Source organism: Urocampus carinirostris, chromosome 1 (assembly GCF_059441175.1).
Source record: "Urocampus carinirostris isolate Australia breed hairy pipefish chromosome 1, RoL_Ucar_1.0, whole genome shotgun sequence".
Taxonomy (NCBI): domain Eukaryota; kingdom Metazoa; phylum Chordata; class Actinopteri; order Syngnathiformes; family Syngnathidae; genus Urocampus; species Urocampus carinirostris.
Window position 1 is genome coordinate 52,920,444 of NC_142349.1, and position 18,082 is coordinate 52,938,525.

General features: G+C 37.1%; 1 protein-coding gene across 2 annotated transcripts in view; it reads right to left on the minus strand.

Annotated features, from left to right (window-relative positions):
• Positions 1 to 18,082, minus strand: part of esyt2a (extended synaptotagmin-like protein 2a) — a 45,505-nt gene that overhangs the window by 5,222 nt on the left and 22,201 nt on the right. For both annotated transcript variants that reach the window (XM_088345031.1, XM_088345040.1), the window contains 11 exons: positions 15,322 to 15,377; positions 10,326 to 10,446; positions 10,082 to 10,258; positions 9,932 to 10,014; positions 8,587 to 8,635; positions 7,816 to 7,905; positions 7,645 to 7,740; positions 4,779 to 4,853; positions 2,846 to 2,932; positions 2,628 to 2,780; positions 231 to 583 (listed from right to left, as the gene is read on the minus strand). In XM_088345031.1, coding sequence (XP_088201157.1) covers positions 231 to 583; positions 2,628 to 2,780; positions 2,846 to 2,932; positions 4,779 to 4,853; positions 7,645 to 7,740; positions 7,816 to 7,905; positions 8,587 to 8,635; positions 9,932 to 10,014; positions 10,082 to 10,258; positions 10,326 to 10,446; positions 15,322 to 15,377 — 1,340 coding nt within the window. The remainder of the gene's footprint in view (positions 1 to 230; positions 584 to 2,627; positions 2,781 to 2,845; positions 2,933 to 4,778; positions 4,854 to 7,644; positions 7,741 to 7,815; positions 7,906 to 8,586; positions 8,636 to 9,931; positions 10,015 to 10,081; positions 10,259 to 10,325; positions 10,447 to 15,321; positions 15,378 to 18,082) is intronic.

An 18,082-nucleotide genomic window follows, 5' to 3' on the forward strand; every position in this document is an offset into this window, starting at 1 on the left:
ATTAAAAAATTATGATTTCCCCAAAATATTTCTAGAAAAAAACTATAATTCATGCAGAAAAAAAAAGTATTTTTTTCTATTTAATTGATTTTAAAAAAACGGTTATCAGCGTTGGTCTCTAGAAGCTGACTAGTACAGGGTAGCGTTAATAAAATACAGTTATCCTTGATTTCAAGTGTTTTCTAGCTTTTCGAAATAAAATAACACTCAAAGTAATGACAGGAACGTACTTTTGCATGTTCTGCAGTCTTTGCTGCAGCTCGACTGCGGCGTAGGGGTTGGAGATGTCAGAGGCGATGCTGGGCGTTGACTCTTTCCTACCGTCTAGGAAAAGTTGCGATCCGGTCACCGCCAAATGGGACGAGTTTCGTCCTCGCTCTGCCAGGCTGCCTCCCGCCACCGGGATCGATTCCTCCTCCCGCCGTCGCCTCAGCGCCATTTCGGGGCCCGACAGCGAATAGGAACGCGGTATTTCGGCGGGGGGGAGGTCGGATGCGGCGGACGGTCGCCGGGGACTGTTGGGTAGGTTGGTTTTCAAGGTTTGGTTCTGTTCGAGGGGGACACCTTTGTCCAGGCACAAGATCTAGTAGGGATATAGCAAGACTTTTTAAAAAAAATATATCTGTTCTCATTGTTTTCCAAGACTTTTCTTCCCTAAATAAATTCTATTTCCACTGTTGACTTCTACAAAGATTCATTTGCATGGAATATTTTGTCCATAACACTTTATAACGTATGTGCTATGTGATATACAGTAGATCCCCAGGATACAACGGTCCCGCCTTTTGACGTTTTCACTATAGGGTGTGGAATAAGATGTATTTTCAGCACCACTTTACAGGAATTTCCCTGCTTGATCACATTAAAATTATTTTTGTCTGCCCTAAAACATTCAAAACTGAAACTTGGCGGCGTTTGTCCGCATGTCTGTTATTGGTCAAAGTAATATAAGATATAAGGGTCTCGTATTGTTTTGTCTCACGGCATCATGAATATACTGATGAGCAATTGACTGAACAACCTCCCATAATGCCTTCTCTACATTCAGTTCAGAATCTCATGTCCTTTTATAAAGACTTTGAGAGGCTTGAACTTATACTAAAGGGAGAAGCAAAAACATGATAACCACGGATGCAAAGCTTGATGTATTTATTTTGACTGTATTCATTATCAATAGGTTTCAAGGCTTTCAGTGATAATAAAGGGAGAAGCCAGAACCTTCAAATTATTTTCCAAGCTCTAATTCTTTTTACCAGTAATGGCTACACATCAAAAACGTTTTTGAAGTGAAAAACTCCAAACAAGAAACTCAGGAGTTACTTTTTACAGTACGTCTTGACATTCCAGTCTTGAAAGTATATTAGACCTCCGGATTACGGTGGCCTTACCTTGCGATATTTTCATGTTACAATGCGGAATATTTTTTCTCGGCGCTTCTTTTTGGCATTTTCACCACTATACTACAATGACAACAAACTATTTTGCATGCCCAAAATCTTTGTGATATTTATGTGAGTTTTGTCTCGAATATGCCTGTCTGCAATTGGTCAACATCATATAAATGCTGTTCTGCTTTCGGTTTGTGTCATGGCATCATGGACATGCTGAAATGCTATTGGCTGAACTACCTCCCACAACACCCCTTTCTCTCTTCATTCAGTTCAGAATCTTGTGTGCCTCGGAAAGAGTTTGCTAGTCAGCAATACAGTAGTTTTGGAAATGTATTTAGAATAGAATAGAATAGAATATACCTTTATTGTCATTGTTACAAATGGGCTAACATATTGTGACAACGAAATTGGGCATGACACTCCAGTTTTACACATTCATAGCCATGTTTTCTAACCCAGAGCAGCTTCTACGGGGCACTCTTATTTTCACAATTAACCGACAACAACAATTTTTTACCCTAAGCCAATATTGGGGGCGCTATTATTTTCACTCCTTCACAATTTGTATTATTTAAAAAATGTTATAATGGTGAACACAATTTTGTTTTGCCCTGAGCATTGTCTTTGAGGCATTATTATTATCACTCTCCTACTTTTCTTATTCTTATCGTTGTTTTTTTTTAACCTGAGCGGCATTTTGGCTCTATAGATTTTATTTTTGGACATTTTTCTTCTTTTTTTAATTTTTTTTTTTTAAATCCTCAGCGATTTCTTGGGGGCTATAATTTTCACTCCTTAATTTTAAAAATGTATTTGACAATGATATTGCTTTTTAGTGTATTTAGTTTAATTTTTAGAGAGATAGATAGATAGATAGATAGATAGATAGATAGATAGATAGATAGATAGATAGATAGATAGATAGATAGATAGATAGATAGATAGATAGATAGATAGATAGATAGATAGATAGATAGATAGATAGATAGATAGATAGATTAGATAGATTAGATAGATTAGATAGATTAGATAGATACTTTATTCATCCCCGTAGGGAAATTCACACTTCCAGCAGTCTACCCCGTTACTTTTTTTGTCTAAAGTGACATCTCGAGGGGGCTATTAGTTTAACTGGTTCCTTTAGTTTTCCTTCTTTTCTACATTTTTCTTTTATCCTCAGCTCCTCCAGAGGACTGAATTATTTTCCTGAAAAGGTCTTTTCCTATTTTTCTTTACCCTGAGCGCCATTTTCATCTTGATGGTGCATGCTGGGCCCGAGTTTCGCAGTGGAAACTGCTGGTCGAGCGTCATATCTTCGGCCTCTAGCAAACGTCCCAGTGGCAACACCAACGTGCCGAGGCTGCAGTCGTCGTGTTTGGCGTCTTTCACCTAGCAATAACTGAAATCAATTGCCATTGCCATGGTAACAGGGGAAACAAAAAAGGTCCTGATACCTCCGCCTCCAACTCTTGGCTTCTGGGGTCGTGGATGAAGAAGGAGAAGGCTTCCTCCCACACTGGCTCGTTAGTCTTGTAGCGGGTCTAAGTATAGCAAGAAAAATGCAAATTAATTGGACTTCAGTATAAATGGATTCCTAATTGTATTTTTCTAAGCACAAATAACTTAATATCACCCCCAAAAAAACTTAAACCACATTTCCCCACTTTTGGTGTAACTTCAATGACCTTTTAGCTGCCCCTACTGTTGTGACCACCGGGGGCAGTATAACAGTCACAAATCTATGGAGCTGTGGTGTCCAAACAGCAGCTTAGGGGCCATTTTTCAGCTCACCGATCAGTCTTCAGCATTTTATATTATATTTCATCCATCTATTATCAGCAGAGCTTATCCTCAGTAGGGTCACGGGCGTGCTGGAGCTCATCCCAGCTATCTTCGGGCAGTGGGCAAGGGACATCCTGAACTGGTTGCCAGCCAGTCGCAGGGCAATTATATTTCACTGTCATGTGAAAAAGACACTTAAATAGAAAAAATTGGGACAGTACTGTTCTTTCAGGCCGGGCAGACAAGAGATGCAACCCATCACCCCCACCCCCACTTTCATCTCCACCTTCCTCTCTTTCTCTCCTCCTCCTTCTCTATCTGATATCCAAGAATGAAGACTTTAAATGACTCCACACACAAGTAGAACTTATACAAATATACCTGTTGCAATTTCAGAAAAAGTTCAAAAAATGTAAAAACATGTGAATAGAATACTGTGTTTTAATTCAATTACTTTGAATTAATTATCAACTGATTCTGGGTGTCCCCTGCCTATTTCCCTAAGATAGCTGGGCTCCAGCAAACCAAGCATGTCAGGTTAATTGGCCAGTCCAAATTGTTCCTAGGTGTGAATAAGCGAGTGAGTTGTCCGTCTTTGTGTGTCCTTAGACTGGCGGGCAACCGGTTCCGGGTGTCCCCTGCCCACTGCCCAAAGATGACTGGGATGTGCTCCAGCACCCCTGCGATCCTACTGAGGATAAGCGGTGCAAATAATGGTTGTTTTGTTTTGTGTTCAGTTTCTTCTGTAGATTACTTGTAAAAGAAAACACTATAAATCCTTGGGTGTGTCTCTTGATTAAAGTATAAGGTACTATCAAAAACAGTAAAAACAATTTACATAAAATTGCTATGTAGCCAAACCTTTAAATTATGAGACTGAAAAGGTTTTTCATTCTGTTTCCCTGATACAATTATCTGAAGAACAAATGTGGTGCTCCAAAAAGGCGAGACGAGTTTTGAAAAGAATAAACTCGCTCTTAAGTTTAATTGGTTAATCGATTATTCGTTCAAATAATTTATTAAACACCTAATAGTTGCTACACTTATCTCTATTTTTTTCAGGTTGTTTCAAACATGCTATTGTTTTCAATCATTTAACGGTATTTGAATGATGAAAGCAAAACCATTTTCTACACTTGTGTTTTGATTTATTTGTAAAAAAAAAATTCATACTTTTTCTCTTTTAAAATTGTGACGATTTTTTGTAGTTTTAAAGCATTTGTAAGCATTTTTTTTCGAGAATGAAAGCAAAACACCTTTTATTTTTTTTGTTTTTTAAAAAATATGTTAACTTTTTTTGTTTTTGTGTTCTTAAATCATTTTTAAACATTTTCTTTCGAAGAGTCAAAGCAAAACCTTTCCCCCCTTTTACATTTTCTATTCTTAAGTGATTTTTAAACATTTTGTTTTACTTTTGTTGTGTTTTTGAATTATGTGCAAACATTTTTGGGGGGCTTTTCTGTGTGCAAAAATTGTTTGTTTTTTTTTACTTTTTGCTTTTAAGTGATTAGTATGCATTGTTTTAAATTACTTTTTGATGTTATTTTAAAATATGTGCGAGCAGAAAATGAACCTTCAACATGTGAAAATATCGTTTGTTCTGACCTTGCTCTCGTGCGACTTGTGACCCACTCGGAGCTGGACGTACGGACTGGGATCGCTGGTCACTTTCTTCCCGGCCTGACAATCAAAAAAATTATCATCAAATATATACACTATACATGTATATTTTTCACACAACTTGTGTAAGAGAAATCACACGTTTTAAGGGAAATATGCCATCAAGGCTGGCCTTCTTCAGCCCTACCTAGTGGAACTCCAAAGAATTACGCTATTGGATAACGTCAACACATGCAGCCACTCACTATGATATTAATAGCAATACACACACACAAACACACACACACACACACACGCAAGCATAAAATTACAAAAACTATTATTTTTTTATGTAATGTATTTTATCTCAACGAGGAATGCAGCACACTGCTGGCACTCAATGGAAAACAATTCTATGACTCGGCCCATTGGGGCAGTATAACAAATATATTGTGTATGTACAGCATGTGAAGAAGAATACAAAATACTAATTTTTTTCATCAAAAAACGCTGTTTTTGCCTCACTAACTATGATGCTAGAAGTGTTTTATAATCCCAGAATATATCTATTGATACAACACGCCCAAAAAATAAATTAAAACAGAAAAAAAGTGCAGGACTCGAACACCGGGGACAGTACATAAAGATTCTGTGTTTATAACACATTAGTGAAAAACTGTAAATAAATCCAGAACATTTTTACCTCTCAAAATATTTATTGAGTTATATGTTTTTGTTTTTATCAAAAAAATGCTATGTTAGCCACACAAACTGTGATGCTAAAATTCTTATTTTGGACCCAAAATGTGTTTGCTTGTAAACTTCATAAAGAATGGAAAAAAAATAAAAATATTTTTTTAAAGCTATCAGAAAAAACACCGTCAATTACTGGCCGTCACGTTGGATTTTATTTTCTCTTTTTCAGCATGATGTGTGCATGCTTGTAGCTAAACGACGTGGCACTCTAAAGCGATTAGAAAAACCCTCTAAATTGTTAGCTTTCACGCTGGACATGTATTCTTTACTTTTTTAGCATGGAGTGTGCACAGTGCATACACTTGTAGCCAAAAAAGCGTGGCACTTTACAACAATCAGGAAAAAAAAGTCAATAGATGTCATGTTGGACATTTATTCTTCACTTTTTTAGCATGACATCTGTGTGTACATTAGTAGCCAAACAACGAGGCATTCTAAAACAATCAGAAAAAAAATTACTAGCTGTTACGTAGGACACACAGTATCATCTTTACTTTTATAGCCTGAAGTGCGCGCACACTAGTAGCGCAACGTCAAGGCACTCTAAAGCAATCAAAGTAAAAACTCTATGGATTGACAATAGTGTCCATGCACTCCGCCCACTCACAAATAAGCTTCGGTAGAGCCAGGCCGTGTTCTCGCAGAACACCAAACCGGCGTGGCGGCGTTCGGTCAGGTGCCCGCTGCCCAAATTGCCCTCAAACACGCTCTTGGCACGGAAAAAGGAAAAAAAGTAGAAGGAAAGAGGAAAGTAACAAGGTTCCGAAATGCCAAAACGAAGACGAGGACATGGAGGCAGAGCCTATGAGCATCCAGAAAAGAGCACTGGAGATTCTGACTCGTCATTGTTGGGTACAATTTGAAAAGGAAAAGGCAAAGTTTAGAAAAGTCATAGAACACTTTTCACAGTTAAACAGTTTCATAAATCGTTTTAGTGTTTGACTGAGCATTTTTAAGCCTAGTTGTAATAATTTTAACCTAGTAATAACATAGTAACAAAATAGTAATAACAGGATTTTATTTTAGGAATGCATATCAAACTGGAGGACCATTACATAAATCAGTTTTTAACTTCAAAAAGGACAGTCCATTTGTATTTCTGCAATTACAATGGGCAGGAAGACTACAATAAAGAACATTTATCAAAGAAAAATTAAGGAAATTGAGAACAGAGTTGAAAAGTTCGGAACTGCAAAGTAACTAATGTGTAATCTTTCTATTTTTTGTTCAATTGGATGCAAACAATGTTTTCGATTACTGCAATTAAAAGAACAAGCTCGAAAATTACGACATTATTTAAATTTGGGCACCAGTATAAATGGTTAGAAAAAAATGACTTAGATTTTCCAAAGGAAATAATTTTTTTTCTCCATTTTCTTTAAAACAAAAAGGAATTGTTGGTGTCCAAGCCCTTTAAATACTTTCTTCTCCTAGGATCGTTAAAAAAAAATGTTTCTTCAGCTGTTGCACTTTAAAATGTTCAATAAATTATAGATACCATTATAAATACATTTTTGTTCAGTTATGTTGCACTTTACATCGGTAAAGTACTAAAGAAAAATAAAAGTCTTAAGAAAACTGCCTTTTCTTGAAGTAACGCAGTTCATATTGAAAGGAGATTTTACTGTTTTACCATGGTCAAAAAATTAAAAAAATGAGTATCTTGCTAAAACACTTCTTTCTTCAGCCGTTGCACTTTAAATTGGTCAACAATTTCTTTAAGAAAAAAATATATACATATCACATGTTAGATATTTTTGTTCAGCTGTTCAACTTTAAACTGGTCAATAATTTAAAATAAATTCATGTAAAAAATCTATATTAAAAAACTAAATTTTTGTTCACTGTTGCACTTTAAATTGTTCAATTAATGACATTTACCATTAAAATGCATTTTTGTTCAGGTGTTGCACTTTAAATTGGTCAGTTAAGTATTAAAGAATTTTTTTGACATGTCATCTATATCACTGGTGGTTCAGTGATTACTGTTCGGTGATCTCACTTCCGTGACCCGGGTTTGAATGCAGTCACAACCAATGTGGTGCGATAAAATGGTCAAAGCCTCTTATACACAAATAAATATGAAAAAATAAAAAGAGATGTGTTTTTGATTTACCGGCAGGTTCTTGGCGGAGTTCAGGAAGACGACGAGCAGCGCCGAGGAGAGGCCGTCGTTGGCTTTGCCACGGTCGGCGCGAATGTCGGCCAATGCCTGCCGAGCCAAAAAAGGAATGAGCGGGAAATCCCGTTGAGGCCTGACATGAGCCAAATACCAGTGAACGCTCACCTGGTCCAGTTTGTGGGGTGTGGCCAGCAATGACAACCACTCCAGCTTCATGTGCAACTTTCCCGAAGCAACGTCGTCCAGACTAAACCACTGCACAAGAAAAAACATGACCCTAGTGCAGTGCTTCTCAATTATTTACTGTCACGCGCCCCCTCGGAAGAAGAAACTCTCATGCCTAATTGGGATGTAATGTCATTAAGTGACAGCTTAATTTTTTTGGCCTTGTGTTGTTCGCTGCCAACATTTTTAAGATATAAGATAGCAAGGACACCGGTTTTGCTGGGACTCGTTTCCCTCCGTGGTCCCAGTGAAGGGCTATGTACGCGTCGTCAATCTTCCTCGTCCTAGCTTTTGAGAGGAGACTTTTGTTTGACTCTTTACACAGTCTATTTTCGCCTGTCTCCGCATAGGTTTTAAATATTATTTTCATTGGGGTCACTTGGGGGTCTGCTACACTTCGTGTCAACTCAATGCTTATACTCTGTGCTCAATGCACTGCATGGAGGCAAATGTAAGCAAAGAACTAATGCGCCCTAGTGTAGTGGAGGTGCAATTGCACTTAATAGTGAAAAAGTTAAAAAAAAAGTCCAAAACTACTGTGCTAGTGCAAGGACTCGAGCTGTTCTTTGCACAGAATAAAGAACATATGACTTTGCAAATTTTACATATTAATAATTTTAAAATAACACACAAAACATATTCAGTTTTCAAAACAGATAGCATAGAAGTGAAGTGTCAATGATGTAAGCCAGCCCAATATTACCCATTTACCTCATCCACTTTCTGCTCCTTGGCTACCTCACTCAAGTCGATGGTCACACTGGAAAAACAAAAGAACTCATCATGGGTATAATGAAATTAAATTTTAATACATTTTTGTGTATTTTTAAAGATTATACAATATTTTCAACTTGTTCACAGTATAAAAAAATGTTTCACTATACTTGTTGGGAGTTAAATACCATTTATTTATTTTACTATATTTCTAACGTTTTTCCCAGTCAAATATGAAAAGTGAAATATTACTTTATTTACTGCCTTTTTTTCCCCTAATGGGATTTTTTGCATTGAATAAGGAAAAACAAAATAAGGAAAATACATTAGAATGGTAAATGGTCTGCATGTATATAGTGCTTTTCAAGTAAATGAAGACCTACCAAAGCACTTTACAATGTGCTTCACACTTCCCCATTCACACACACACACACACACACCAATAGGGAGTCAGCCATTCAAGGCGCCTATCTGCTTAGAAGGTAATTGTGTTTTTTACATTTTTACTTTTTTGGGGGGGTGGTAAAATTGTTTTCTTTAAATCTCATTTTTGCGTAGTATTTTAATTAATGAATATTTTGGTGAAAAAAACAGCTTATTTATTTTATATATATATATATATATATATATATGTATTATATAAATTAATTTTTTACGAATTAAAATGTTGGACCATCCAACTGATTAATTCCCTAAATAATGCACCTTAAAAGGTACACTATTGAATAGACAACTAAACAAAGTGTTTTAACATAAAAAACAAATATATTGTAGAAAAATTAAAATGTTTAAAAAAGAAGAAATGTTGTAGGAAACAAAAAATATAATTCAATTATTTATTATACTTCACTATAATTATCTTAGTTTAATATATTTCTAACTTTCTCCTCGTGAAACAAAAAAATGATGTATAGCTAATGTAATGTACGGGAAAAAAAATTGCATGCTAATTAAAATTTTAGGACAGCTTATTAAATCACTTCTTAATTATTGACATGGGAAAATTCTGAATACAAAAAATCTCAAATGTAAGTACTTTTTTTTCCGGGTAATAATGAAGGAAATAACACAATTCCCTTTTTTTTTAAACTTCATTTTGTTCTATGTTATTGTAATAATGACTTTTTCAGGTCACCTGATAGATAATTAAATTGTTGACCCTCACAAAGAAAAACATCTTCAAAGTGGAATTGATCAGCTTAACAAATTGTAATTTTTTTAATGAATTTCTCCGACCCAAAATGATTCCACTACGCCGTAAAAAATAATTTCACTGAAAAGGGATGCTGACCCATGCCCCTCCCAACTCGGACAAAAAAGTTTGAAATATTGCGCAATGCACCTTCCCAGCACATCGTCCTTATCCGTGTCCTCGTCGTACAACTGGACCTCCATGCTTTGACCTTGGGGATCCATGACCTCAGCCTGCCATACACATAGGTTAGCCCCGAAAACCGGAGCGCTAGGTTCGATTCCTGCCTCCCCGCCTCACCTCGTAAACGGCGTTCCACCTGGGGTTGACCGTGTCGTGGATGACTTTGCTTTGGAAGAGCTGATTGCCTACCCGGATCACGCCATAAGGGTCCGACTTGCCCTTGATCAGGCCCCCCAGGAACTTGTCCTTGCCCAGGAGGTCCTGGGCCTCCAGGAAGTGGATGCGGAGAATGCCCTGAGGTACAGAGGGGGAGGGGAAATTTAAGAAAATAAATTGTTTTAGTGATGACAAGGGGTTATACCTTGGGCACGGGGAAGAGGAGCTGGTCCAACTGGGCTTCGCCCACCAGTGGGATGGTGATGCGATTGGGAAGCACCAGGAAGCTGCAGATGATGTCCTGGATCAGGTTGTCACACAAACCGCTGGTGAGAATAAAACAGCACAATTATACATATTAAAATGAGTTGCAAAGTTTGGGCACACCGTAGTTCATTTCTGCTTTTATTTTGAAAATAAGAAGAACACGAGATAATGAGCACAACAGATTTAAGTCAACACCGTTTCTATAAAACAAAACAGCTACAGTAAACATCTGGTTGAGGGTATTGCTGCCAAAATATGAAATGTGACGGTTCAAGTTACTTATTCCTCCCTCTTCTGTAATTGTATCCATGCTACCCTGTATTAGAATAAGAATGAAATACATGTTTTGGGTGCTTTTAGTTGACAAAAGAGGAAATGCAACGATCCAGTTACTTAGCCCTCCCCGCTTCTGTCATTATTTGCATGCTGTCCTCATTGAAATATGGAAATGTATACATTTTTAGGTGGTGTTAAAGCAGACTTCAAACAATTGAATCGGTTTCAGATCAGGGGATTGTGTATCTTTGGCCTGTGCAGTCCTTTGAGAAATTTATGAATACGGGGTATACAAAATAAATTGAAAACATTCATTTTATGATTCTGTCCAATTTATTTTCAATGATTATTATCGATCTAATCTAACCTTGATCTGCCTTTTCTGCTGTTGTGATGTATAAAGTGCTGTAATAGATACTACTGTTCACTAGATGGCGTCTGTTTTCTGTCAAGACAACCCGAATACTGTATGTCCACTTGTTGATTTACGTTTCCAGGATTTGTGTTTTTCTTTTTTCTTTTTTGCACAAGCCCACACAAATATGCGCGTACACACGCATGCGCACAAGAACGCGTGTTATCCTGCAGGATTTCTCCTGCGGGTGTGTCTCTTTGGCATGAAAAGTGCATTCCAAATGGAAACGCTTAGTAAGAAAGTGAAAAGGGCGGGGTTAGTGCTTTGATCTCACACACACACTCACTTTTATTTATTAAATGCAATTCTAACCTCAACTTAAAGAAGAACACAACTCTTAAAAAGAGATTAGAACTACTAAGGAATAGTCTCCCATGGGAATTTGGTTTACGGACTCGAGAAGGTCACCAAAAAGTCGCTGCAGGATGAAAGTGAAAAGGGCGTGGTTAGGCAAGCTAAAGGCAAAGAAAAAAAGAAAAAACACAACAATAACCTGTCCAACAAGGACAGCCACATTTCCAAACTAGTGACGGTTTTGGTCCGGCCCGGCTGGTTTGCACAAACAGCAAGTACCGCTCACATCCTCCCAGAGCTCCCAAAATTGGTGTGATACTTCCACCGGCGCAGGATCAAAATCATCAAAGCGGGATCTAAACATGAGGTAATGTAACACACCACATTTTTTCCCCCCCATTGACATTGTGCAAATAATTATCCAAAGAATCACTATTATTTCTAATGAGGCCAATAGTTAATGCTAGTTAGCATTGGCAGTGAGTTGCTGTGATGCAAACCTAGCATCAACTGTTAGCTTAGAAACTACATCCACAATGCTAGTATCAAAGTGAGACTATTCATTCATTCATTCATTCATTCATCTGCAACGCCTATCCTGAGTAGGGTCACGAGGGTGCTGGAGCCCATCCCAGCTATCTTCAGGCAGTGGGCAGGGGACACCCTGAACCGGTTGCCAGCCAGTTGCAGGACACACAGGGACAGACCACTCACTCCCTCATTCACACCAAGGGACAATTTGGACCGGCCAATTAGCCTGACATGCATGTTTTTAGAATGTGAGAGAAAACCAGAGTGCTGGGAGAACATGCAAACTCTACACAGGAAGGTTGGATCTCATGACCTCAGAACTGTGCCACACTCGCACTAACCACTGCGCCGCCGTGCTGCCCCAAAATGAGACTAGATTTTACTAAATATTTTTGATTAAACATGGAAAAAACCATCATAACCTTTTGTGATTTAGTTTTTTTCAAATACATTAACAATCTTAATTTTAGCATTATTCGTCAAAGAAACAAAAGGGGCGCCTGTTTTAAAAAGAAGTCAAGTTATATTTATTGGTACAGCACTAGATCACAAGAAGTCTCAAAGGACTGTACAGACTAAAGGCTATTATTAAAGCATCCCCTGATCTAAAACCTACATGAGGGAAAGTAAACAGTAAAAAAAAACCTCAAAAATAAATGGCAAGCAGGAAAGAAAGCTAGATAACTAGATATAGAAGCTTGCTGACTAAAAGAAAATGTCTAGCACGATATATATCTAGGCATAAGTTTGTGATTTTCTGTTTATTGATGGATGGGGAGCTATATGGCAGCACGGCGGCAGAATGGTAGTAAATTACGATTAAAAAGTGAATGAATTGGGGGACACTGTGTGATATTTGACCAATAGATGTGGCTGTATTATTTATTGCAGCCCCATTTTTCTTGTTTTTTTGTCCAGCCATAAGGCTTTTGTGTTCCCTTAGCAGCAGGATGGCTGGCAGTGATGTCAGATCCGTCTATGTGAGGCTCATCTTCATCTCATCAGCTACACCGCTCATCCTCAGTAGGGTCGCGGGGGTGCTGGAGCCCATCTCAATCTTGCTCATTCACACCTAGGGACAATTTGGACCGGCCAATTCACCTGAAATGTGTTTTTGGAATGTGGGAGGAAACCGGAGTGCCCGGAGGAATCCCGCGCAAGCACGGGGAGAACATACAAACTCCGCACAGTAAGTCCGGTAGCTGGATTTGAACCCACGCAGGAGGTTCCCAAGACATGAACTGTGCCGCACATGCGCTAACAACTGCGCCGCTGTGCTACCCGAGGCTCATCTTATGTAAAATATGACATAACTAAATAGAACATTTAGTGTTTAAAAACAAGGACCTAATATACTATGTTGCTTTTATTTATCAAAGAAAGAAAATACTATAGAAATACTACATTAATAATATAATACAACAATACCACTACAGAAATATTAAGACAGAAATACTACAAACATGCAACTAAGGTAATTTTACAAAAATACTGAATGCATACTAGAAAAAAAACTATAGTACTATGGAAATAATACAGAGATGCTACATAAATAAATACTACAGTACTGTGGAAATCCTTTAAAAATAATAATACTATAATAAAGAATACGACTCAAAAAATATTACGACAGTCATACTACAGATATACTTCCCAATTCAACTAAGGAAAGATTAAAGAAATACTACATAAATACTAATACAAAAATAAAACTACATTAATACTACAGACAAATACTGCTGCAGTAATACTATTATAAAATAAATAACGGAAGAAATATTATGAAACAAATGACAAAAAAACAACTACAGTAATACTACAAAAATACTACAGAAATACTACAAACATCCAACTGAAGAAATACTACAAAAGTACAACTACAGTAATGCTACAAAAATACTCCAGAAATACTACAAACATCCAACAGAAGAAATACTAGAAAAGTACAACTACAGTAATACTACAAAAATACTACAGAAATACTACAAACATCCAACTAAGGAAATACTACAAAAATAAAACTACATTGATAATACAAAAATACTCCAGAAATACCACAAAATACAATACAGTAGTACATAGAACTGCACAATTAACAGAAATCGAATCAATATCGCGATGTGCAATAGTGTAACCGCAAACCACTGCGTTTTTTCAAGGCTTCATACTTCAAGTTTTTAATTAGATTGACGCGGTGTTTGGCCAACAACAGTGCCGGCCAATCACAAGCGGGTTTTTAATGGCACCAGTCAATAAAGGCGAGGTAAAGTTTGCAAGACGCGTGTGCACGACTTTGATAGGCTGGTGTAAACCGCCAGTCTTGCAGCGCGTGCACAAACGGCCACCCAAAAAATGCCACAGATTGTGGCTTGATACATTCAAAATAAATTCATGATTTAAATCGGACTCTACAGAAAGTCAGAAAAGCACACAGAAAAACTGATCACTAGCGGGTGCTACCTTGATTTTTTATCGCGTCCAGAAATCGACAGCCGGCGGCGAAGGGAAAGCTAACAGCTAGGCTGACAACTCTTAAGCCACCACTGCTGAACGTGGCTAGTCACAAACGCCAGATCCATTACCAATGAAGCGGACAACTTGAAGCTAATACTTGTGGAAAACTGCAACATTTGTGACTCTTGTAGTTTAATCATCACAAAGACATTGCAAAAGTCGCGGGGACTCGACTCTAGCAGGTAGCTTGCCAGGATCTTAATCGTTTTCTTACACTGAAAGGAATAGCCCTCCAATTTTGTTGTCCTTCTGTATTATGGCAATAAAGACCATTTATTCAACTGCATTTCTGTTTTTATTTGTACATCTATAGTTGATATTTTGTCATAGTCGTATACTCTCTGTCTCTAAGTACGTCATCTCAAGTTATGTTTGCATGTTTATGTTCTCCCTGGAAAAAAAACTTGTACAGTAAATGCACTTTTCTTTTAAAATTGAAAAATTGCATTGATATTGCAATCTAGGTCTGAAAAATCGCAATTGGGTTTTTTCCCGAAATCGTGCAGCCCTACTAGTACAACCGAAATACTACAAAACACTACTACAGAATCTATCACATTTGAACTTAAAACAGGGACCCCATATATTGTTTTTCTTTTAAGTATGAACCTTTCAAAACCAATTTGATGAAATGAATCTTTAATAAAACAAACAAAAATAAAGAAATATAACAATGTAAACGTATTCACGAATGAAAAAAAATTGGGTATGTCTCCAGCATCGGTCCCTTTGGGCAAATGTTTGACCTAAATCCGGCCTGCCACCCCATAGTTGCCCACCCCTGAATAAACAGATTGTTATTTTGTGTCGTTTTGCAACACACCCACACACTTGCCTTTTTGCTAGCGGCCAACTCCGCCAGGAGCTAAAGCATTTTAATCCCGCCAATAATCCGGCTACCTACTTGATCCCGGGAATGTCTAGCAGGTTGGTCAAGCCCGTCCAATTGATGTCCAGAAGCTGCAGACAAAAAATAATCTTGATTACTATTAAAAATAATATGTATATTATTCATGTGTGTTTCAAATGAATTGGATAGTGCTTGCACGGGTTATTTTTTTGGCATGTATGTGAATGTGTGTGCTTTTATTTTATAAACTTTTGAGGACCATTTTCAAGATTTTTACCGTCGTTGTGGGGACCAAGAATCCTCTAAAGGACATAACCCTAACCCTAACGCTAATAAGGCTAGAACCCTTTCTAAGGGTTAGAATGTGCTGTAGAGTTTTAAGGGTTAGGGCAATCATTTTATGGGGTAATGGTCTGGGATAGAGGTGGGCAAACCTTTTGAGTCACAAGGCTGCAATCGAGTTAAAAAAAATAACAGAGGGGCAGGACAGGAGCAAAATAAAAAAATATTACGTTTTGTGTATCTGCTGTCACAGGGTCTTGATCCGATACCTTGACAATGCATGAGGGGGAATAAATCCTATATTTTACATGTAATATTTGTTTTTTTTCATTTCATTGTATTGGTTTTGAGAACTCAGAATTAAAGAAAAGTAATATAGGATGCCTCTTTTTAAGCACTAAATTTAATAATAGTTTATTTTCCAGGACATTGAATAAATATCTTTAAAAAAATGCAGGCCATAGATATCCTATTCCTAGATAGACCACATTGTGATAGACCACTTTATTTACGTTTTTAGAGTTCATGTTAGAGTTACATTTCTGCATTTTTATTAATATCTTGACACATAAATACATGATTAGAAAAATAGAAAGTATAGAAAAACACGCCATTAAAAATGGGGACAAACAACCTTTTTTTTATATGTAATACTAAAAAAAAAAAACGACCTTTTATTCAGCTGTCTGGATTACAAATCCGTATGGGTTGTAAGTGTAGTTAGCTTGACCCTTGGGTAAACACTTAGTGGGATTCAAATGTAGTTTTAAAATGAAGGTTGGAAGTCAAAGCCCAAAGAAATGTCTTGGCAAAGTCAAGCGAGACTATCTGTACTCTATTTGCAATCGGTATTTTGGATCATAACTGCCAATCATGTGACAGAGATCGAAATCTCTGCTATGCGAAACCAAAACACACCAACCGCCAAATAATTGACAAGGAATCTGATGCACTCGTACACATTCTAACAACTCGCAGAATTTGATGGCAAAACAAATGTTTGAAAAAAATCCAGATAAAGAAAAAACAGGAAAGCAGAAACTGAAAAAAATTCCGGAATAGTAATTGTAAAAAGATCCAAAGTATCAAATGAGAGCTGCTTATTTTTTTCTTTTGACTTATATATATACATACCGGAGCCATATGTCCCTAGTGGGAGGTGGCTAGAGTCATTTCTGACTCTTTCTGGGAGATTGATACAGAGGAGGGGATTCCCAGCCCCTTCGCTCAACCCAACTGATGTGTTGGCAGTCATTAGGTGACTAAACCCCCTAATTCCAACCCCTAATGCCGGGCGCCAAGCAGGGAGGCAATGGGTACCAATGTTGTAGGTCTTAGGTAAGAATCGGTCGAGGCTTGAATCACAACCTCACAGTCTTGGAGCGGGCTCCCTACCCCCAAGGCCACCGAGCTTTTGACTTACAACCCAAAAAAAAAAAAAGCTTGAATATATAAAAAATAAAAAAATAGACTTAATGTTTTGAAGTTGACACAAAATGTCTTTGTTTCGCAGTTTTATTGTGAAATTTTGGGACTTAAGAGGATGGAATTTAACTGAACAGGTAAAGAAATGTGATTACTGGAAATGAACCTTATTGAAAACATAATTTTTAGATTTTAGTTTTAGAAACTATATTTGCAAAATGAAACATTGGGCACTTGAAGTTTTCTGCTTTTATTTTCAAAATTATGGGGAACATGAGATAATGACCGCAACAGTTTTTAGTCAAGAGTCTTTATAAAAATAAATCGCGTGCAAGTATATTGCATTTTGTAATTTTAAAAAAAAAATGTTTTTTTAAATAAAAAAAAATTAAAATTGAAGGACAAATTTGAAATTAGGCAAACAAGTGTGATTTTTGGAAGAAAATACATGACTTGGGTTTTTTATTTTTAAAAAGAGGGAACAAACAGAATTGGTTTGGAGTCTAGCATAATGCTAATGCTAACACATGACAAGACTGGCATAAGGAAAAAAAAAATCGATCCATGTTGAAGTCTACATAGTTGAATATTCTTTACCCTCTGTAAGTACTAACAAATAACAATGCAGCTCACTGAGTAGATTATGAATATATCCGAATGCTGATGGTTAAAAAAGAGCAGTTGAGCTTTTTTTGTCCTTAACATTGTCCTAAAAAAACAGGCTTAAAGGGATAGTGTGTAATATTTAGTGCTTCCTAGTTGTACAAAAAATTCATTCAGTTAAAAAAAAGCAATGATTTGAGTACCAGGTGAAAATACATGAACCATCATACTAATGTTATTTTTTTATTTTTAAAAAAATCATAGGTGGAGAAATTTCTATTTCTTTTGGTTGGTCGGTTGTTTGGTTCCCTTAACCACTAAGGGTGTAGGGGCACCATTTCCTATGGTGTGTCTTGGGTAAGTACAGCCTGGTGGCGCCCATAGTAGAATCCCACCTAGTAGTATGCACCTAATAGCATAATGCTAATGCTATCATATTCCAAGAAACACCCTAGACTGCCATTAGAAATAAAATGATCTCTTCTGAATTGAACTCAGTCATACA